A 23,115-nucleotide genomic window follows, 5' to 3' on the forward strand; every position below is an offset into this window, starting at 1 on the left:
AGATAAAACTATCCCTCTTTGTTTTTTTAAATTTTAGGGTTTTTTGCATTTTATTAGAATATTGGGATTGCTATATATTTGCTAAATCTGGATTTGTTTATTGTTAACATGGTCTATAAGCTCTTTCCCTACAGTTACTCTAGAGTAAGGGGTATCTGTGAGATCTTTTTAAAAGGAGAAGTGATCCTTCTTTGTGATGCGAAACTAACTTTTGTTCATACTAGGATACTGGGTCCACTTTATGCCTTTTAAATAGAGTTTTGCTTACATCTAAAGTTGAGACATGCAATGTTGAGCTTTCTACCTTTTTTTCCCGAAAATAAGACCCTGCTGTATATTTTTTTTTGAACCCGAAATAAGCGCTTGGCCTTATTTTCGGGGAGGTCTTATTATTTTGGGCGCGTGGAGCAAGATGGGGCTCCTCTTGCCATCTTACCTGATTTCCAGCTCTGTCTCCTTAACCCTAACCAGAGGAAATAGCAGAGACTGACTGCGCATGCATTTAAATATTTTCGAGGAGGGCTTATTTTCGGGGAGGGCTTATTTTCAGAGAGGATTTATTTTCAGGGAGGGGTTTATTTTCACGCATGCACTCAAAAGCCCGATTGTGCTTATTATCAGGGGATGTCTTATTTTCGGGGAAACACGGTATATACTGTATATTAATTAATGTTCTATTCCATGTGCACATGGATTAGAGAACAAACGAAAGTATATGATATCATGAAGAGAGTTAAAGAACTGAAATGGAAATGGACTGGTCACATAGCAAGAAGAACTGATGGCAGGTGATAAAAAGCATCCACGAAAGAGACCTAAAACAAGATGGATCGACGCCATCAGCAAGTATGGTGGGCCCAATTGGCAAAAGAAAGCTCAGGACCATATTGGTTGGAAACAAGAGGCCATCAACCTGCAGCAGATAGACAATGGCTAGAATCATCATCATCTTCTTTTAATGACTCCATTATTATTATTATTATTATTATTATTATTATTATTATTATTATTATTATTATTATTATTATTATTATTCAAATTTCTATACCGCCCTTCTCCTTTCAGACTCAGGGCAGTGAACAGCCAAAATAAAACATTTATACATAAAGTGCGATTAAAAATAGATTTAAAATAATTAAATTTGGCCCATAGTTTAAAATTTATCAATTTAAAATCCATATCAAAATTTAAAATCAACCATAAAATCATAAAATCAAGAGAGACCGACTAACTGAAAGAGATGAGTTTTTAGGGCCCGACGAAAAGTCCGGAGGTCGGAGATCACTCGTATCTCTGGGGGTAGATTGTTCCAAAGGGTAGGTGCCACCACAGAGAAGGCTCTCCTCCTGTGGGTCGCCAGCCGACATTGTCTAGCCGACGGCACCCTGAGGAGGCCCTCTCTGTGGGAGCGAACTGGCTGGTGGGAGGCTATTGGTGGCAGAAGGCGGTCCCGTAAGTACCCTGGCCCTAAGCCATGGAGCACTTTAAAGGTGATCACCAACACCTTGAAGTGCACCCGGAAGTCCACCGGAAGCCAATGCAGCTCGCGCAGGAGAGGAGTCACATGGGAGCGCCCCGTCGCTCCCATAATCCCCCGTGCAGCCGCATTCTGCACCAGTTGGAGCCTCCGGGTGTACCCCAAGGGGAGCCCCATGTAGAGAGAGTTACAATAGTCCAGACGAGAGGTGACGAGTGCTTGAGAGACTGTGCGTAGGGGTGGAGTCCTTGTGGGGTGGAGTCTGGGCAACTGTATGGAGCTAGCAGTGATTTAATGGCCGGATGCCCTTCCTGGCGCCAGTGCAGAGTTTTGTTCAGCAGATATATATTTGGTGTGCCCAGAGAGAGAGAAATAACTGCCTCTACTTAGGATCGAACTCACAGCCTCCTGATTGTGAGGTGAGAGCTCCACCTCTAGGCCACCGCACCACTCATAGACTATGGCTAGAATGATAATGATGAATTAATTTTTGGACCAGTGGTGGGTTCCTCCCGGTTCGGCCCAGTTCTCCCAATCCAGTAGCAGTGACGATATGACGTCACTGAACCAGTTCTGCCCCCCCCGCACATTATTCTTACCTTTTATTTGGCCCCACCCCCAATCTATTGCTGCCTCCTGAGTCCCAGCTGATGGCTAGAGGGAAAAAACCTGTTTAAACTCTTGCTGCAGGGCTTCAAAGGCTGCCCTACAGCTGATCAGTGTTAAAAGAAAACAAATGAGTAGACCAGTGCCTGCAAAAATACATGAGTAGATCAGTGCCTGCAAAAAATAAATGAGTAGATCGGTACAGCTCTGCAAGGAGTTAAAAGCCTGGTAGACCAGTACCTCTGCTAAATCCTAAATAATTGTCAAATGACCCATCAAGCCACACCCACAAAATAAGCCACACCCACAGAACCGGTAGTAAAAAAAATTTAGAACCCACCCCTGGTTTGGACTTTTTTGATAGCAACTGGATAGGAGAAAATGTTACTTATTAGATTTGCCTACAGTTAAGAGATGAATTATGGGATGAGGAGTTTTAAATCTGTTAATTAAGAGGAAGTGAACTGAGTATGAAATTATTTATATTTGTTGCGATGAGGGTGGGAAGTTGCTTTCTTGGGGGAAGGGACCCCCCTTTTTTGCACTCATGTTTTCTTGTTTTTTAAGCTTGACTTACCTTTTATTGTTGTAACTAAAACTTTTAATAAAACGATTATTTAAAAAGAACCTAGATGTCATGCAGTCACAAACCTTGATTTGCACAAGAAGTGATTCAAATTTGGAAGGTGAGACTATTAAACACTCAGGTCCCTTGTTGAGCAAATGAGCTCACTTTTTTAAAATTTGTGTACGATATGATGCCATTGAGCCTAATACAGAAGCTACTTCTAGGTGTAGCCAACTATGGCTGCTCTTTGCCTGTGTTGTCATTTCATGAAGCTCCAGTGGACCACAGAGCTCACTCAGTATAAATCACTGCCTTCCACTTTACTCCTTACGTTTTCTACATATCCTTTAGCTCAACTGACAGGTCACAAGCATAGAGAAGACATATAGATGAAACCAGGGGTGGAATTGAAAAATTTCAGCAACTGGTTCGCTGCCCGGTTGCTGGGTAGGCGTGGCCATGGGGGCGTGGCCTACCTGGCCTCCTGCACCATGGCGGGGGGGGGAAGCGTTTTCACCCTCCCCAGGCTCCGGAGGCTTTCCTCGAGCCTCCAGGAGGGTGAAAACTGCCTCCCCTGGGCTCTGGAGGCCGGAAATGGGCCCGTTTCCAGACTTCTGGTAGGCCTGTTTTTTGCCCTCCTCAGGCTCCAGAGGCTTTCCTGGAACCTCCAGGAGGGCGAAAACAACCTCCCTCAGGCACTGGAGGCCCTCTTGAGGCCGCAAACAGGCCCGCGGGGTGGGGTGAGCGGGCTCAGCTAGTCCTTGAAACAACCGGTTTGGCGAACCAGATTAAAATTAACATCCGGTTTTCCCGAACCGGCTGAATCCCACTCCTGGATGAAACAGGAAATAGTAGCTCCATAATTATTGCAACACCTCCCCCACACCTATTTCCCAGGTAATTTATTAAGCACTATTTCAGAAGAACAGTAGACCCACATTCAGAAATAGCCAGTGGACAAGTACTGAACTCTTCTGTACTTGCAACCTGTTCGTCAGAATTGGGTAACATGCTTAGATAGTTACATGAGTCACGGAATTATCAGCCTACACTCACCAGCCATGATGGAGTCTGCCCATGTATTGTGAATTTAAGAAGTTTTCATCATGTCTTCTGACCGCCAGTTGGGGTTCATGGATGTGCTCTGCAGTTCATGGATGCCTCCTGATTTCACTTCTGCAGTCAGAACACACAATGAATCCTCCTTAATCTCATAACACACGGACCAATTCAACTATAATTTAAACTAGGAAACTGTGAGCATTCTAGTCTAAGCCAAATCCAAAATTCTAGGGAATTCCCGGAAGCTTGGCATTCAGGCAAATCAGCCATCAATAGACATGTGGCAATAAACCATATTTATTCAAAACAAAAAGTTAAGAAGGAAATGAAAAGACCGGAATATGGGTAGTCCTTGACTTACAACCATTGGTTTGGTAGGTCTTGATTTACAGCCATTCATTTGGTGACCAGTCAAAGTTACAATAGCACTGAAAAAAAGTGACTTACAACCAGTCGTCGCACTTTTGATCATTGCAACATCCCTACAGTCACGTCACAATTTCGGTGCTTTTGCAACCAGCATGTATTCATGAGAGTTGCACCCTGCTAGGGTCATGTGATCGCCATCTGCAACCATCCCAACCAGCTTCCCACAAGCAAAGTAATGGGGGAAGCCAGATTTGCTTAACGAACTGCATGAGGCGCTGTGGCAAAACTGGTTATAAAATTGGACAAAACTCACTTAACTGCTTTGCTTAGCAAGGGAAATTTTGGGCTGTATTTTGGTCGTAAGTCCAGGACTACCTGTGCATCATTTCCAACAGCCAACATCCAGATAAGCAACCAGACAAACAATCAAGCAGAAAACAATCAAGGAACTATGAAGGAGGAAATGACACTCCTACCAACACTGGCAGGGCAAGCTACTATATACCGTGTTTCCCCAAAAATAAGACCCAACCAGAAAATAAGCCCTAGCATGATTTTCAGGATGTTCTTAATATAAGCCCTACCCCCCAAAATAAGCCCCAGATGAGACTGTTAGCCAGATGGATGCTTTGAGTATCGTATTTCCCCGAAAATAAGATCTAACCAGAAAATAAGCCCTAATGCATCTTTTGGAGTAAACATTAATATAATGTTTACTCCCAGTCTTATTTTTAGGGAAACATGGTATAAACGGAACACACTCCACACTGATATGTTACCTAGTTGGACTATGTAGTGCCTGCAAACAAACAACCATGCTCAGAGAGCATCAAGGACTCCACAGTTCAAACCAGAACTACAAACATTCCCTTCTATAAAAATTATCAGGGTTGGTTTCTGGTGACAATTTAAGAACTTGGAATATTAATCTTTTAGGTTCTCAGGACATTAGGGGAAGTTTTTTTTCCTCTTCAACCTCAGTAACTTTAAGAAGTGGAGAAGTCAACTCCCAGAATTTCCCAGCCAGGTAGAAGTTGAAGTTCACGTATCTTAAAGCATGCTAGCTGATGAATTTTGGGAGATGACGTCTATACATGTCAAAGTTGCTAAGGTTGAATAAGATTGGCTCAGGATGTCTTTAGTATCTAATGTATCAGACAATGCATAGTTGAAAAAAACTAAATCAATGAGAAGGACTACATCTATCATTGTGAACTTGTTGGATCTGCCAGAGAGATTCTTCTGAAGGTGCTTACCTTCTCAAAAATCTGTTTACAGTATGAAGATTACCGGACAGCACCACCTTCATCTGCGTCTTGTTCAAACTATGAAACATGTGTTCTTGGAAATTGGATTTGAGTCCCACTCTGATTGGCTTTAGATGGCCTGTCTTTTGAAGCACCTCTTTAACCATTCATGTGATTCAGTCAATAAGTTTTTTTTGTTTGTTTGTTTGGCTTAAGATACAAGCCTCCTTACTTTATAGAAAGATAAATTATGGATCAAAGAGGCAAAGGAGCATGTAAGCTAGCAAAAGGAAAGTGTGAGAGAGATTGTGATGGAATATGAACCTGAGGGAGCAATGGGGGAGTTTTGACTAAGATTAGAGATTAGGGGGAATGGTAATATTGGCTATATATCAGAAGAAACAAGGAAAATAAAATAAAAATTAGAAAGAATATTATGGCAAAAAGTGAAATACATAAACTGTGTTGGGAGATAACTAAAAACTGTACAAGTTTGTGACTCGGCCAATACTCTGTTCAGAAAAAATGCATTGTGTGTATGTTTGTTAAAAAATAAAAAAACTTTTATATATATAAAAAAGATAGCCACACCCTAGAATCTCTCAGGATATACTGTATCTAATGGGTTAGAAGGCTATAGCTTTAGTCTGGCAAGATTCTGTCCATTGGCTGTAAGCAAAAAAAGGATTGGGATTGGATTGGATTTTGCTGGGTTATCTTTGGGTATGGGCCTGACAAAAATGTAAAGGATTTTTTGTCTATGGTTGATGTCTATGGAGGTTGATGTCTATAGAGATTCTCCGTCATCCAGGTCATGGTTGTCCCAAAGGTGCTTTTTCAAGAGGCAACTGGAATGAGTTGAAGAAGCTTCTTGGATGAGAAGTGAAATGTTTTCAAAGAAAAACCAGAAAGTCCAGCTGCCTCTTGAAAAGAGCACCTTTGGGACTGCAAGGTTGGGAGAAATGCAACAAAACAGTAAGAACCAGGGTAGGCAATTTGAATCAATGAGCACATTTGGAAACTTAAGAGGTTTGTAGGAGATGACCAGGCTGAACCCAAACGCATCATCAGCACCTAGGCCTCCAAGAGAAATCTAACTCCAGCCTCCCTTGAAGTCTATTGACTCTTAGTTAAAGTGATACCAATTCATATTGACTGTTAGTAGGTCAGATTCTTGTACTGTATAGGTTGCATGGAATAAATTTGCCGTGCTTTTGAACTCTATCCTGGCTCCTTGTTTCTTGTACCTGTCAAGGTTGTTTAGGCATTCTTATGTAATAAAAAAAATGCCCTTCTTTATGCTTTTTCTCTAATAGGTCTTTGTCCATGGAATTCTTTTCCGCTTGATCGGCTTTCTCTTTTTAAACAAGACCTTGAGAAAGTTTTGCTCCTATAGATCTACATCAAACGTTTTTTGCTTTGCTCTCCCTGTTGGATTTAGCTTCGGTGCGCTCTCACTTTCAGCTTTAGGTTTAAATGCACAGGGACAGTTTTCCATATGCTGTCCAGTGAGCAGTTTCTCTGTGGTTAATGTGGCATCGTTGCAGCCAATTGAAGTAGATTACAGAGGTGCCTTGTGAGGCTTTCAAGTTAACTGGTCTACAAATAGGTTCCAGCACTAAGCAGAATCTGGTTAGTACTTCACTGGGAGGCCATGAAGGTTGTGGCTGAACTGGAAAAAAAACCATAGCAAAGTTCCTGCATTGTGCCAAATAATCCCACATGGCTGTTGTAACCAGTGACTGAGCTTGACAGGAGGGAGACTTTAACTTAAAACACTACAAGTTGGAAATCGCTGGAAAATTTTGGCATTGTACCCCTGGCTCCATTCAAGGCATTCCTGTCCAAGAGGAATGGAAAATGAATCTTGCTTAATACTGTATATGGGACTTTATAGTGCAAGATATTGTGCAGACCCCTTTGTTGTAGTTGTTGTTAGTTGTGAAGTTGTGTCCGACACATCGCGACACCATGGACAACGTTCCTCCAGGCCTTCCTGTTCTCTACCATCCTCTGGAGTCCATTTAAGTTCACGCCGACTGCTTCAAGTGACTCCATCCAGCCACCTCATTCTCTGCCGTCCCCTTCTTCTTTTGCCCTCAATCTTTCCCAGCATTAGGCTCCTCTCCAGTGAGTCCTTCCTTCTCATTTAGGCGGCCAAAGTATTTGAGTTTCATCTTCAGGATCTGGCCTTCTAAAGAGCAGTCAGGGTTGATCTCCTCTAGGACTGACCGGTTTGATCGCCTTGCAGTCCAAGGGACTCACAGGAGTCTTCTCCAGCACCAGAGTTCAAAGGCCTCAATTCTTTGGCGCTCAGTCTTCCTTATGGTCCAACTTTCACAGCCATACATTGCAGCTGGGAAAACCACAGCCTTGACTATACACACTTTTGTTGGCAGGGTGATGTCTCTGCTTTTTAGTATGCTGTCTAGATTTGCCATAGCTTTCCTCCCCAGGATCAAGCGTCTTTTAATTTCTTGGCTGCAGTCCCCGTCTGCAGTGATCTTGGAGCCCAGGAAAATAAAATCTGTCCCTACCTCCATTTCTTCCCCATTTATTTGCCAGGAATTGAGAGGGCCGGATGCCATGATCTTAGTTTTCTTAATGTTGAGTTTCAAGCCAACTTTTGCACTCTCCTTCTTCACCCGGTTAATTCAATAACCGGGTCATGGCCACTGTGCAGATGCAGTCTGTATTTTGGTGACTGTTGTGGAGCCACTGACTGAAGGGGAGGGACCCCCTGCCAATGGGAGTAAAGAAACATTCCAGCGTAGAGTCTGTTTGAGGGAGGAAAGGTCTAAGATCAAATCTTTAGGTTTATATCTCTCAGTCTTTTCCCAAGGGAAGAGGGACAGTCTAGCAAGATTCTTGTAATATAGGTGATCAGCAACAAAATATCTGTTCGGGCCTATCCACAAATGGTTCTGATCGCCTGTGCCTGACAGTGACCTCTTTTTAATATGAATAACCATGTTCTACTCTTGGCCCAAGTTTAGTATTAGTATGAATATTAGCAAAAAGTAACAACAATAAGAAAAGCATGATGTTGATAAGGAAGAGAGAGGCACCAAAAGAAGAGAATAGTTGTACTTCAAGGGAACCATGGAGGGTTTTGGTGCTCTCAGAGTGTGGTTATTTTCTTGCAAATATTTCATTGCCCAATCAGGTAACATCGTTAGTGCACTGCAGAAACATCTGCAACAAACTGCATCCGTTTGGGTTGGTGGCAGCAGTGCCTCAGATAGAAAGTCCCTACAGAGAGTGGTAAGGACAGCTGAGAAGATTATAGGAAGCTCTCTTTCCGTTATTCAGGATACTGCTTATAAGCGCTATGTGCTTAGAGCTCAAAGCATTGCTAGAGACCCCCACACACCCACTTTATGGTCTGTTTCTGTTGCTTCCTTCTGGGAGGAAGTTTCAAAGTATTTCTAGCAGGACTACCCGATTCTGTAACAGCTGTGTTCCCTATGCCATCTGTTTGGTAAACTCGCAAGATTTGTTTTTCTCGCCATGTACATGTTTATATCCGAACTAGACTGTGTTGTTTCTCTGGGTCATATAATATATGTGGGTATATGCATATTTATTTATTTATTTAGTCATGTTTATATAGTGTATATTGGAGGCGGAAACCCTTTGAGAGCTGTATGCAACAGAATTTCATTTTAATCTGTTCCAATTAGTGTACATTCAAAGTGACAATAAAGTTATTCTAAGTTCTAAGAAAACAACCAAGCTCAGAGACCACCAAGGACCTCAAAGAGAGTTGGGAGGGAGGGAAGGAGGGAGACAGACTAGTCAAAGATCCTACTATCACCTTTGTAAGAATTTGAACCAACACTTAATGTTCCGTTAGGAGGTTGCATAGATTGATTTTCAGTTTATCAGTCAATCTATAAATACAACTCAGTGTATAAATATACGTAGGATCTGCAAGAAAATGTCACAGTATGGAGAGGTCTTATTTTGGGATGCAAATATCCAATCATAGTCTCCTTCAAATTGAAAAATGTTTTCCTAATCCTGCCTTCTTCTGTATGGATGGCGCCTTTTATTTAGGATCTCATTCAGACATAACTGTGCTTTGTCCAGCTATGCTTGGGTATAAATAACACAACAATGTCCAAACTTGTTGTCCTCATCTTGACCTTCCTCTTATTTCATCTGATAGAGAGCGATCCGCGTCCGCAGCCACTCCATGGAAACCATGGTAGGAAGCCAGAAGAAGCACCAGCCTGGAGGAATCCCTGGGAGCTTGAGTGGTGGGATTGTGCACAACAGTGTTGAAATAACCAAGACCACCTTCTCTGTAAGTGCCATGCAATTTCGAACGATTTAGCTAAGTGCAAAAGAAGGGAAGGGGACACGATGGCTCAGCAGTCAAAGACGCTGAGCTGAAGCTGACACCCTGGGTTCGAGAGCCAAGCGTTGAGTGATGGGGTGAGCTCTTGTTACTTACCCCACCTCTTGGCAACTTAGAAGTTTGAAAGCATGCAAATGCAAGTAGATAAATAGGTACCACTTCAGTGGGAAGATAACAGTGTTCCATGCACCTTGGCATATAGTCAATGCTCGCCATATGACTACGGAAATGTCTTTGGACAATGCTGGCTCCCTTGGCCAGGAAACGGAGATCAGCACCATCCCCCTAGAGTCAGACTCAGCTGGATAGAAGAAACCTTTATCTTTACCTTTAAAAGAAGGGATCTTTGCTCCCCGAAAGCATCCCAACTTCATTAGCCTTCTCATAGATTGAAGAAGGGGAAGATCGGGGTGGGCTTCAAAAATTTTAGCAAGGGGTTCTCTGCCCAGTTGCTAGATGGGCGTGGCCATGGTGGGTGTGGCCTAGTCAGCCTCCTACACCATGGGGGGGTGCTTTTTGCCCTCCCCGGGCTCCGAAGGCTTTTCTCGAGCCTCCAGGAGGGCAAAAACAGCCTCCCTAGGCTCTGGAGGCCAGAAATGGGCCCAAACCTCTGGTAGGCCCATTTTTCGCCCTCCCTGAGCTTCTGCGCGCACCCTGCACTTATTTGATCCAAAACGGGCCGTGTGGGGACTCCTGGGAGGGGTGGGTGGGCGTGGTCAGCCATGAGTGGAATTTGGGGGTTCTCCGAACTGCACAGAATCTTAGCTAGAGGTTCTCCCAGACTCCTGCGAACGCCCAGCAGCCCATCCTTGGGGAAGGTGAATTCTGTGAATTTGGGCCAAAAATAAAATGGCTGTGCCTAGCATTGATTGGCTTTGGCCTGTGACATTTCAAACACTACTTCTTTCTTTGTTTTAAATCTTGATTGCTCAACTCCATGAATTCTCCACATGCTTTCTCTTTCTGTATACATAAACACAATATGATCTCTGCCTCAAGGTGCTTACAGACTGAAAGGTGACATTGAATTATAAGAAGAAAGAGGCCATTTTTGAGGCTTTTTTCAACCCATTTTCGAGGCTTCTTTTGGCCCGTTTTGTTGGAAAAAACAGGATGAAAAAGCCTCAAAAATGGGCTAAAAAAAGGCTGGAAAAAGGCTGGAAAAGGGCCAAAAAAAGGGGAGGCCAAAAATTTTTTTTTATTGTTTTCCTCTTCTAAATTTAGGTGCATCTGATAATTAGGTGTGTTTTATAGTCTGAAAAATACAGTAAATGATTGCTAAGAATGTTTGCCCAGAACTTGGGATCAATTATTTCTTTTTTCAGCCTCCATTAGCAGCAGCAACAGCCAAGAATCAATCAAGGAGTCCTATAAAGAGGAGATCGGGCTTATTCCCCCGTTTGCACACTGGATCCGAAAGCCAAGCAGAACCTCGGAGCCGATGGTAATTCCATAACTACGTGTTTATGCATGTGGTGCCTTGAACTGGGGGCCTTTGGAATGCTTTAGCTAGAGAAATGGCAGCTTCGGGGGTGGGTGGGGGAAACATGATTGTGTCGTAAGGAATCCTGCATGACATACTGAAGATGGATAAGGATAAAATTCTCCTTCCTGCCAAAGCCTAAGACAAGGGTTTTCCAGTGAAGTTGATCAGGAGATTTAAAACAGGAAATTGATAAATGTCTAGAATTCATTGACACAAGATGTGATGGCTACTAACCTGGATTGAATTAAAAGAGGAATAGATAAAGGACAGGATTCATGAGGATAGGCCTATCAAAGTTCAGCGTTAGTGGGGAATGGAAGGATTTATGCTCCTTGCAGAACAAGGAGTAGGAATGGGAGTAGGAATGGATTTCCAGAGAAAAGAAATTGCAGACTACAGGAACCAGGAGCACTACTCAGGTGACCCTGAGGACCCAGATAAACCTCCAAGTGCTTCAGTGACCCTCTAAAAGGATTCAAGTGATCAGCTGTCTGTAAGAAGCTTAAATCCTTCCATTCCCCACCATCCTGTCAGAGCTGAAGACGCTTCTTGGATGAGAAGCGAAACGTCTTCAAAAGAGAAAACAAAAAAGTCCAGTTGCCTCCTGAAAAAGCACCTTTGGGACAACCATGACCTGGATGACGGAGAATGTCTGCAGACTTTTAAACCTCTCTGCAGGTTCCCAACCAATAACGGCACAGCCAAAACTGGATGACAAGGCACTATTCCATTGGAGAAAAAGATGCAGTCACCAGGTCTATTTTACTTTTTAATTTCTCTCCCTACTCCAAGGTTTTTAAAAGAAAAAAAAATATCTGTCCTCATCTTCTTCAGAAATATCATACTTCTTTGTCTTCCGGTGGCTGAAAGACAAAGAAAAAAAAAACAGAAGAAGAAGAAAAAGTGTGCCTCTCTTCCTTTTCATATAATCAGCTCCTGGATTTTGTAGTCTCTTTGGTTCCTAGCTTTGGCTGGCACCTGGAGAGACTCATCATCTGGATTGTCCTAGATTTGTTGTATCAATTTGCATTGTGGAAAAGAAAGATACTCCTATAACTTTCCCTTTGAGGAGCCTCTAAATCATCCTCTTCCTATATCACAGTTTGAAAACTGGGACCACAGGATATTGGTGTCTTGAATATGAGGCTTGAAATAGATTGTCAGTGGAACGCAGATTTAAAGCTGTAAGACTGTAAACCGAGATGATGAAATGAGAATGAGTCAGCAGGGTTACTGCCACTTTAAGAAGCTATCTATATAAGGGAGGCCATTAGAGGGCGTCTCTCTCCTCGTGTATTACTCTCTTCGCTGTATTCTATCTGCATTGTAGTTCTCCGTGTAGAGTTGAAGATTGATTGCTTGCCTGGTATGTGTTTACCACGTGTATGTATATGTATAGAAGTCTAATATATAAACCACTGTTTGTAATGACAAAACCTCTGTGTCCTGTATTTTGCTCCTGGGATGTCTCAAAATAGTAGTCACACTGTAAACACTCTGACATAGATAACCAATGCAGAATCGTGGCTATGGCAATGGACAGGAATCAGGAGATCCAGATTCAGGTCCAAACATATCCGTAGGAATGAAGATAACTATTTGTGTCCCAGGATAAGGTTTATTCTTCCAAGTTTCAGACTAGTGCTGGCGCCTATCATCAGGGAACTTCTCTTTCTCTCTCTCCAGAATATCCATAGGAGTTTAGTAGGTAGTCTGCGGTTAGTCACTCTTACAGTTTATCTTCTTTCACTGGGTTGTTTTATACTAAACCTGATAATTGCGATGATGGTAGCTACACTAATTCCCTTTATTCTGTGGTCTCTCTGGTGCTCTCTAAGCTTGTCTGCTTGCTTGCAGAAGTTTTATGACCCAACTAGGTAACATCATCAGTGCTAGTGAGTAGGGGGTTTATTAGCTTGCCCTGCCAGTTTTGGTGGGGATGTGGTTTTCTCCTTGGTAATTCCTTCATTAGGGTATAATTTTCTGCTTGATTGCTTGTCTGGTGTTAATCCCCGTTTATCTGGAGAAGATGTGTTGTAGTCTTGTTTCCTTCTTGTTTTTTTTTTGTCTCTTTTGGATGGTCTGTAAGTTGCTGTGAGCTGCTCTGATTCTCTTCTGTTGGTCTCTTTCTCCACAGTGACAGTGGCTCAGGAACACCCAAGACTCCCGATGGAGGGCATTCCTCCCTTGATATGAAGTCAGAGGCTTCCTCGAACCCAAGCTCTCCAGAAATCTGTCCCAACAAAGAGAGGTAAAAGCAAGGTGCAATGTTAAACTCATTGGTTAATGGCATTCAAATGGAGTCATGAATTTCCGGGATTTGGGTTAGTGACATCCACTAAAAGCTGCGGACTCACCATTTCACACGTGGGACAATCCACCACTAAAGTTTTCAGGAATTAATGGAACTCAAACATGATGGAAGCAAATGGTGGAGCTGAGGAGACTTTGCTGATTCTTGGGATACATCATGGGTTTGTTGGAGTCATCTATTGACTTCAGGGTTGGAGGAACAAAGGAGCAAATTATACAAATGATGTCAACTTGTAGTTGATGTCTTTTCTGCAAATTCTCCTTTCTTTTCCAATCTGGGTATAATTTAGCTGTGGGATTGTTTTCTTGGTTTTTTTTTTTTTTGTGGAGTAAGAGGAAGATAGTCCTTTTCCTATGTTGGTCTTTGCATGGTCTTGACATCCTTAACCTTCTAAAACACCATGAAGACCTGGGTTTTCTTCCACAAATTGAAATTGGGATGCTGGGGAATCCTGACATATGTGTGTTTGCAGTGGTGGGATCCTTCCGGTTTAATAACCGGTTTGGTGATCGCGCGCTTCGCGTGTGCATGCATGCGTGCGTGCACAGTTCAAGAAAAAATCACCTTCAGCGTTAGTGCTAGGGAATTAAAACAGTTGAGGCGCGGCAATTGCTATGCTAATCAGCTGCGAAGATAAAGGTAAGTAAAGAGCGGGGGTGGGTTGGCGGGCCCAGCTGATTGTCGGAGTGAACCGGTTCGCTACCAGCTGATTGTCGGAGCTACCGGTTCGCCCGAACCGGTAGAATCCCACCCCTGTGTGTTTGCTATCTTGGCAACCATTTTTTTAAAACAGGCCCTCAACATTTTTTTTCTTCAGTTGATTCTGAGTGTTTTATTTGCTTTTTCATTTTTTTGCTTGTCATCCAGAGTTCCACTGGTAAGATAGGGGACTTTCTGTTTCTCTCTCACTTTCTGCCAGGCCTTTCATTAAACTCAAAGAGAATGGAAAGTCAAATATTTCCCGTTCCTCCTCAAGTACCAGCAGCTTCAGCAGCACTGCAGGAGAGAGTGAAAATATGGAAGAATACGAAAGCCTGGTAAGACAACTTCTGCTCTCTGCTCTTGATTGATCTGAGGTGGCAAAAGTTACTGGACCAAACAAAACTCATTTAGCATATTATGTATTTAAAAAATTAGTATCTTTCTCCTCAGCTGCCATCAGCACAGCTTCAGAACTCCTGTTTCCTCTTATGATTGTCAACCCCACCAGGTAGAACTAGGACAGGTGGCTCCAAAGCTTGGCAACTTTTAAGACTTGTGGACTTCAACTCCCAGAATCCCTCTGCCAGCATGGGTACCTGTGGAATTCTGGGAATTGGCTGACTGAGGAAGTCTGGAAGTTGAAGTCCACAAGTCTTAAAGTTGTCAAATTAGGAAACCCTGACTAGAATAACTCCATAGGAAAGTTAAGGCTACTTCATTGAGAGTGGCTACAAGAACACAATCTTGCAAGCCTGAGGATGTTTTACTCCCCCTCCCCTTCTTATACATGCGTGAATTAGGGAGGTGTCTATCTGAGCAGCTTACACATCCTTTCTGCTTGTTTTAGGCTTAAGTCATGTTTTTCTTCTCATAGCTTTGATAACGGATCTAGCCTGTCTTTCCCACAGTCATTTATTTACTCAGAGCTCTTTCTAAATAATAGCAATTTTATTCAAACAGGTATAAGTTATTTTGGTGTAAATTACAGTACAGTGTTCTCACCTTAATGACGCTATTATATTTACTTTATTAAAAGGGCCATTTTTTCCTTTTACTATGCTTATATATACTATACCCCTGAATCTTAAAAGGTCACAGCAATTTACAATGCAGTGAGCTAAGAAATGGCAACATTAACATTTCCTTCCTTCCTTCCTTCCAGCGGTGGGTTTCACAATGTTACTACTGGTTTGCCCCGGGTGCGCATGCTCGCTTTGTGCACAAACGCGCCTGGTTCATGTGTGTGCCTGCCTTCCATGCATGCGACTGGCCTTTTGCACATGCACTTTACTTGCGTGTGCACCTTCCGCATGTGCCTAAATAGGATGGAATAGAGCCTAGGCAGGCTGGTGGGCGGGCCTACCCTCAATCTCTGCTACCGGTTTGGGTGAACCGGTCTGAACCGGTTGAATACCATCTCTACTCCCTCCTTCTTCCCTGTTATGTCAAGAGATTGGTTTTAACATCAAGGGAAGGAATGTGCGATCACTATAGAGACAAATATTATTATTATTATTATTATTATTATTATTATTATTATTATTATTTTGAATTTTTTTATATTTTATACACAAACAAACATTTAATACATCAGTCATTTCTTCCATATGACATTTCGGTGTTTTCTCCATGACTTCTTCTTTTTGTTGTTTCTTCTCTCTTCATTTTCACTTAATCTATTACAACATTTTTCTAAAAGTACAGTATTTTAATTATACCATTTTCTTACATAACTACTAGTTTGCTTATCTATATCTCTTTTCTAACCAATGGTAAAATTGATCCCATATCTTAAAATATTCTGAATCCTCTCTTTCTTTAATCATCAAAGTTAATCTATTCATTTCTGCACAATCTAATTTTTTTAATTACTTCTCCTTCCAAAGCTATTTTCTCTACTTTCCAATTTTGTGCAAAAACAATCCTTGCAGCTGTTATTACATGTATAATCAAATAAATATTTTTTTTACTAATTTTTTCTGGGAGGATACCCAATAGGAACAGCTCCAGTTTTAAATCAATATGTTGTTGTGTCATTTCTTCTAATCAGGTCTTAATTTTGTTCTGATAGTTTTTAGCTTCTGGGCATGTCCACCACATATGATAATAAGATCTTGGTAACTGGTGACATTTCCAACATTTAGCTGATTTATCTTTAAAGAGACAAATATTATTTTCACTGGTTTTGTTTTTGTTTTTATTTTATTTTTTGAAAACTGTATTCTGCACAAAATGTATTCTGGACTCCCTTAGGAGAAAGGGTTGTGTACAAAACTAAATAATAGCAACACTTTTCTTTAATTCACAGGGCAGCCAGTCCTCAACTGCATCACCATATAAGCAAGATGTATTTGTTTACAGTCCTTCCCAAAGCATCGAGAATCCAAATTTAGCATCAGCCTCAACCCCTGTTATCATGAGCAGGAGCCCCACTGGTGAGTTTGACTAAACCCTATCTGGATGGGCTTTGCATGACGTTGCTGGTGAAGATGACCCTCAAGTAGGGTGTAGTAGCTTTGTCTTTTGGAATAGAAACTTTGTAGTCTAGTCAGTTGCGCTGAGATTTTCATGGTGGTCATCCATTTAAATATTAACCAAGTCCAGTGACACCTGAGGGGTGTGTGTGTGTGTGAGAGAGAGAGAAAGAGAGAGAGATGACATGGCATATGTGTAAATATTGGTATTGTCATGAAATGTGAATTCTTAATCATTGCTGGGATTTTCATTCCTTTGCTTTAATTGATATCGGTTCTGAATCTTCCAAATAAATAATTAGAAAGAAACTGATTTGGGTTTTTGTTTGTTTGTTTGTTTTGGTATTGTTCCAGCAGATATAAAAAGCAGAAATTCTCCAAGATCAAATCTAAAATTTCGCTTTGATAAACTTAGCCATTCAAGCTCTGGCCCGGTAAGTAAAGATGAACATACCGTATTTTTCGGAGTATAAGACGCACCTTTTTCCTCCCTAAAAGGGGGTGAAAATTTAGGTGCGTCTTATCCACCGAATGTAGCGCCGCCCACCCACTGGCCCCCACCCTTTGGCCTCTGCCTCCCAGCAGTTTACCTCCTTGCAGCAAGCGGCAAGAAGAAACAGCTCCTTTCAGCTTCAGCACAGCCTAATTAGCACAAGTTGATTGGATCGGTCTCCCGCTGTTTTGCGTGGGCTTCTGCTGCTTGCTGCAAGGAGGTAAATTGCTGGAGCAGATTTTTTTTTTCCTTGTGCTAATCATCTATGCTGGAAATGAAAATGAAAGTAAAGCAGGCTGTTTGCTGTTTGCTGCAACAAGGCAAAATTGCTGGGAAGCAGAGGCAGATTTATTTTTCTTGTTTTCCTCACCAAAAAAGGCAGGTGCGTCTTATAGTCCGGAACATCTTATACTCCGAAAAATATGGTAACTGCCTTCCCTTAAATCAAGACAGGAATTCGTTTTCTTACATTTGCAAGCAAAAAAGGGAGATCAGCATGGTCTTTGGAGTGGTGGCCCCCAATTAGCAGAAGCTTCCTGCCCTTTCTGACATCTTGACTTTCAAATGCTTAACATCTGACTCCAATGTGTATTGGTGACCTGTGGTTGAATTTAGTGAGATACAATTCTTCTTTGGTTAAATAAGTTTTACCTTTTCCAGGATTGACATGGTAGCTGCATGGTGCCTGGGAAATATGCATTTAAGTTAAAGAGGAGCCGATTGAATATTTCCTTAACTCAAAGATGTTTCTTTTGGGACCATGTGGCAACTGTTTAAACTCAAAAAAAAAAAGTCATTGCTTCTTTAAGGACACCTGAATAGATGCAATCAGGGCTCACCTGTTCCTCTCCAAAGCAACTTTTCCAGTTTGGATCTCATGAACGATCTCAAATGATATCTTAAATGATTGTCACCCGAGTCCTTTTTGGTTTAATTTAAAAAAATATATATATTGAACAGTTTTTTAAAAGCTTTGACAATTTCCTTCTTTGCAACATTTCCACATCGGTATACATCCACTATATATCCATTTTCCCCCCTTACATCTATATATCTATACATGTGGTTCCATTATCTTTTATACATATTAACATATTAATATACTAACTTATAATCATACATTTTGTGTCATATCTATTTATACAGATTTGTTACTATTTTCTAACTCCTAAGTCTTCTTTCTTTGATTTTTTCTTAACTTTTGCACCTATCCTCTAGCCATTTATACCATTCATTCCTTTGGTTTAATTTTTAAGCCGAGGGAAAAGGAAGAAATTCATGGAAAGAAACAGAGTAATGGGGAAGGTTTTGAAGTATTTATAATGCAAGAGCTATAGCTGCTTCAGAGGTGGGTTTCAGCAGGTTCTGACCAGTTCTGGAGAACCGGTAGCAGAAATTTTGAGTAGTTCGGAGAACCGGTAAATACCACCTCTGACTGGCCCCGCCCCCATCTATTCTCTGCCTCCCAAGTCCCAGCTGATTGGGAGGAAATGGGGCTTTTGCAGTAACCTTCTCCTGGATTAGGGAGGGAATGGAGATTTTACAGTATCCTTCCTCTGCGATGCCCACCAAGCCACGACCACAGAACCGGCAGTAAAAAATTTTGAAACCCACCACTGAGCTGCTTGTTCTATTCTAGCACTGATGGTGAACTGATCTAAAAGAACCTTAGAAAAGAACTTAGAAAGAAACAAAGCTGCAATAAAGGATTTATAGCAGGGGTGGGTTCTACTTACCTTTACTACCAGTTCGCAATGGAAGCTTTTGCGCATGCGCAGATCATACCTTATGACGTCCGGGCAGGTAAGAGGAGCCTCCCACCACTTTTACTACCGGTTCTCAAGAACCAGACAGAACCAGGAGCAATCCACCACTGATTCGTAGTTATTGTTGTGCCTGGATGTGTGTTAGAAAAGGCAGGGGATTATAGGCATTGGCGTCTGGCTGATGTAGAAGGTCAGAGGAGGTTGTAAAAATGCTTATATATTTAACAGAACATGTTTCCTTTGTTCGCAGACACATTAGCTGAAGAATGACCCCCCCTAAGGACCTGTAAAAGGTAACTTATATTTAGCCCAGGGTTTATAATAATTTTTAATGCCAAGTATTGACGACAATAATGGTAGACAGGGTACTTTTTTAGTGGGTACAACAATTTTTATTATGATTATTATGGGCCTTTGAAAGTTGCAAATGGTACAATGATCAGTTGCAGTCAAAAAAAAAAAAAAAAAGCAAGCTCACCTAGTCAAGAGGAGAAGGGCTTTAATCACAAAATTGTGACTGCCCTCGTTTTGGCCTTTTTTGGTCACCCTTCCATGAGCACAATTATGCAGTGATCTCACTAAAGTGGCAGGATTTGAATACTTGACCCATTTTTTTTCTCCCAACACGTTTGGCTGAGTCGATTTATTTTTTTAAAAAAACCACCAAATACATCAAATGCTGGTCTTGCACACAGCTGTTCCATAGTTGGATTCAGCCACAAACTGGCAAATGTCAATGCCGTGACAATTTCATTTTTTTTTAAGTTGCTATTTTGCTGCCAAGAATTTCAGCAGGTGGTGGTCATTGGAGTTACAGGTCCAAGAAGGGGGGGGGAGGGGAAACCTGGTCGTTGGATTTCAAATCTGTGTCGTAAATTCCATTTTTGGGTATGGGTGTATGTGTCTGTTGTAACTTCAAATCACCACTAATGACTATTTGTATTTAAAAAGCTGTAGAGATTCTCAGTCATCAGATCATGGTTGTCCCAAAGGTGCTTTTTTCAGGAGGCAGATGGACTTCCTTGTTTTTTCTTCTTTGAAGAGGACACAGATAAACCTCCAAGTGCTTCAGTGACCCTCTAAAAGGATGTAAATGACCAGCTGTTTGCAAGGAATATAAATCCTTCCATTCCCCACTATCCTGTCAGAGCCGAAGAAGCTTCTTGGATGAGAAGTGAAATGTCCTCAAAGAAAAAACAAGAAAGTCCTGTTTGTGAGAGAAAAGTTATTTCTCAATTGCTGTGCCTATTAATGGCTTTTGGAATGGACAAGTGGGTGAGCCAATCAGAAGGCAGCTGATGGGTTTGAATCTCCAGGGCTTTTATGTTCCCTCCCCTAACTGTCACAGTTGACAGTATAAAAGGAGATTCTTGACAGCAGTCCAGAAGGCAGTTTGTAGAGTTCTGTTCAGCTCTTCTGTTAGAAAACTGTGGGCAGTTTGGAAGTCAGTTAGAAGGGCAGTTCTGATGGTTTACAAGAATCTTTCTTCTGAGGAAGAATAGCCAGAACTAACATCGCTTAGAGCGATTACATATATATATATATATATATATATATATATATATATATATATATATATATATGTGTGTGTGTGTGTGTGTGTGTGTGTGTGTGTGTGTATGTGTATGTATATGTATATGTATATATATGTATATATATATATATATATATATATATATATATATATATATATATATATATATGTTTTCTGACGTTTTCGCGGGTGTTTGTATGTAGGTCTTTGGTTATTCGGGTTTTCTCCCGCGTAAAATTGGAGGTTTCTTGGCAACGTTTCGACGAAGTATCATTCGTCATCTTCAGGCTGGTGTCTTCGGCTTCGTGCTTCTAGGAGCACACACATCTGCGATCACACACATTGCTCCTAGAAGCACGAAGCCGAAGACACTAGCCTGAAGATGACGAATGAGACTTCGTCGAAATGTTGCCAAGAAACCTCCAATTTTACGCGGGAGAAAACCCGAATAACCAAAGACCTACATATATATATATATATATATATATATATATATATATATATATATATATATATATATATATATATATATATATACACACACATACATACATACATACATACATACATACATACATACATATATATATATATATATCTGACAGGATATTTTTTATATTAATAAAAACATTTATTGTTAACTGCTTCAGAGGCTCATTTGTTAAAGTAGATCTTAATAGAGATAAAGGTTTTACGGTTCATTGATTTATTTACTCCACGACACAGTTGCCTCCTGAAAAAAACACCTTTGGGATATCTGTATTTAACTAACCAGGGTTTCAAAGCCCTTCAAAATAAAAGTCCTCCAAATTTGTTGTGGCAGTGAGTTCCATTAACAGAGCCTATTTGCAGATGATACAACAGTGGTGGGACTCATCTCCGGGGGGAGAATGAGTCTACCTATCGAGATGAGGTGGACTGGTTGCTTTCATGGTTTGGAGACAATAACTTGGTCCTTAACACCAATAAGACCAAGGAGCTTATAGTGGACCACAGAAGGAACAGATGAGATATCCAGCCCTTGGCTATCAATGGAGACCAAGTGGAGCAAGTGGCCAGTTTTAAGTTTCTGGGTGTTATCATAAAAGAGGACCTGACCTGGGGCGCTCACATTGCAGCATTGGTCAAAAGGGCCCAGCAGAGATTATACTACCTGAGGCTTCTCAGGAAACAACAACTGAATGAGAAACTGCTGGTGACCTTCTACCGCTGCATCATAGAGAGTATTTTAACTTACTACACCTGTGTCTGGTTTGCCAATTGCACAGTGGCAGATAGGACAACACTCCAGAGGGTCAACGTCATTGCTCAGAGGATCATTGATTGCCCTCTCCCCTTTTTGGAAGAGCTTTCTAGCTCCCGCTGCCTTAATAAAGTTCAAAACATTCTTAAAGATCCAGCTCATCCTGGGCACCCCTTTTTTTTTTGAACTATTATAATCTGGCAAGCAGTACAGGATAATAAAAACAAGGACAAATAGGCTGAAAAACAGCTATCCCCAAGCAATAATGGAATTCTACTGTATAGTGCAATATTAATGCAATATCAGGGGTTTTCAATTCAATTGTATAGAATGTGAAGGATGTGTGTTTCTGTTTTATTTTTTATAGTTTTTTTTATATATAATGTACACTGAAGATGGCATTTAATTTTGTTGTACGAGGTGCAATGACAATAAAGTACTACAACTACTACTACTATTTGAAAAGCCATGTTAGCTAATGACTCTCAAAGCCTCTCTCTAAATGTGTTGTTAAGAATTAAAGAAGGCTATTCTTGATGTAGGTATGGATGACCTCCAAGCTTTATTTCTTTTTTTTTTCTTCTCCCATCTTTTTGCAGGACGTTTTTTTTGTTGTGTTTGTCTCATTTTAAACAGGGTGGGAGGGAGGACCGTTTGTTTCAAATGAGAGCACCCCTCCACCACACCAAGCTCCGTAGCCACCTATGGATTGCCCTTCATCCGAGCAGATCATTCCATAAAACCAGGAAAGAAGAGATATCTTCCATGGCAATCATCCATGCTTTATCCCTCTGGAGTGGAAGGATGTCCCAAGGAGGACCCAAATTGCATACCACATACTGTAGAACTGAATGGGCTTCTGTCTTTTTTCCCCTTGATTGATCAACGGATTGGTAACATTGTGCTGTTGAGCTTGAGATCCTGAGTGCTGCTTTTGGTGTAAATCTTTAGATGTCAGAAATAATAATAATAATAATAATAATAATAATAATAATAATAATAATAATAATAATATCAACACCTATTTCAGATCCCTGGGAAGGGCTTGATAGGTGGATACAAATGCCAAATCCAGCCTAAACATCTTGCTGATGTGCAACAAACCCCACCATGCATACCCCCTTGTCGTCATAATCATCATCACCAGGGGTGTCAAACTCAATTTTATTGAGGGCCGCATCAGGGCTGTGATTGAACCCAGGGAGGCCGAGGGTGTGTGGCCGACGGTGTGTGTGGCCAACTGGTTGGGTGTGGCTAGTTTGACACCACTCCCCAAACTGCTGGCATGTTTCCTCTTTGCATTGGGTAGATCGGGCCGAAACCACTCTGGCCCTATCTTTCTTCTTCACATTGGATAGACCAGATCCAACCAGATCACGGGCCGGATGTAGCCCGTCGGCCTTGAGTTTGA

The 23,115-nt window shown here is 41.4% G+C and overlaps 1 protein-coding gene across 1 annotated transcript in view; it reads left to right on the forward strand.

Moving 5' to 3' along the window:
* The window catches only part of RAP1GAP2 (RAP1 GTPase activating protein 2), a 314,933-nt gene extending 292,289 nt beyond the window's left edge, over positions 1-22,644 (forward strand). Inside the window, exons 18-25 of the mRNA XM_070945523.1 lie at positions 9,501-9,638; positions 11,018-11,136; positions 13,316-13,429; positions 14,412-14,529; positions 16,503-16,629; positions 17,026-17,102; positions 19,178-19,220; positions 22,304-22,644. Of these exons, the coding sequence (XP_070801624.1) occupies positions 9,501-9,638; positions 11,018-11,136; positions 13,316-13,429; positions 14,412-14,529; positions 16,503-16,629; positions 17,026-17,102; positions 19,178-19,186 (702 nt within the window). The 3' untranslated portion in view covers positions 19,187-19,220; positions 22,304-22,644. The remainder of the gene's footprint in view (positions 1-9,500; positions 9,639-11,017; positions 11,137-13,315; positions 13,430-14,411; positions 14,530-16,502; positions 16,630-17,025; positions 17,103-19,177; positions 19,221-22,303) is intronic.
* Positions 22,645-23,115: the final 471 nt, after the last annotated feature.

This window comes from Pituophis catenifer, unplaced genomic scaffold (assembly GCF_029215685.1).
Source record: "Pituophis catenifer annectens isolate HBS135680 unplaced genomic scaffold, rPitCat1.0.hap2 SCAF_1, whole genome shotgun sequence".
NCBI classification, from domain to species: domain Eukaryota; kingdom Metazoa; phylum Chordata; class Lepidosauria; order Squamata; family Colubridae; genus Pituophis; species Pituophis catenifer.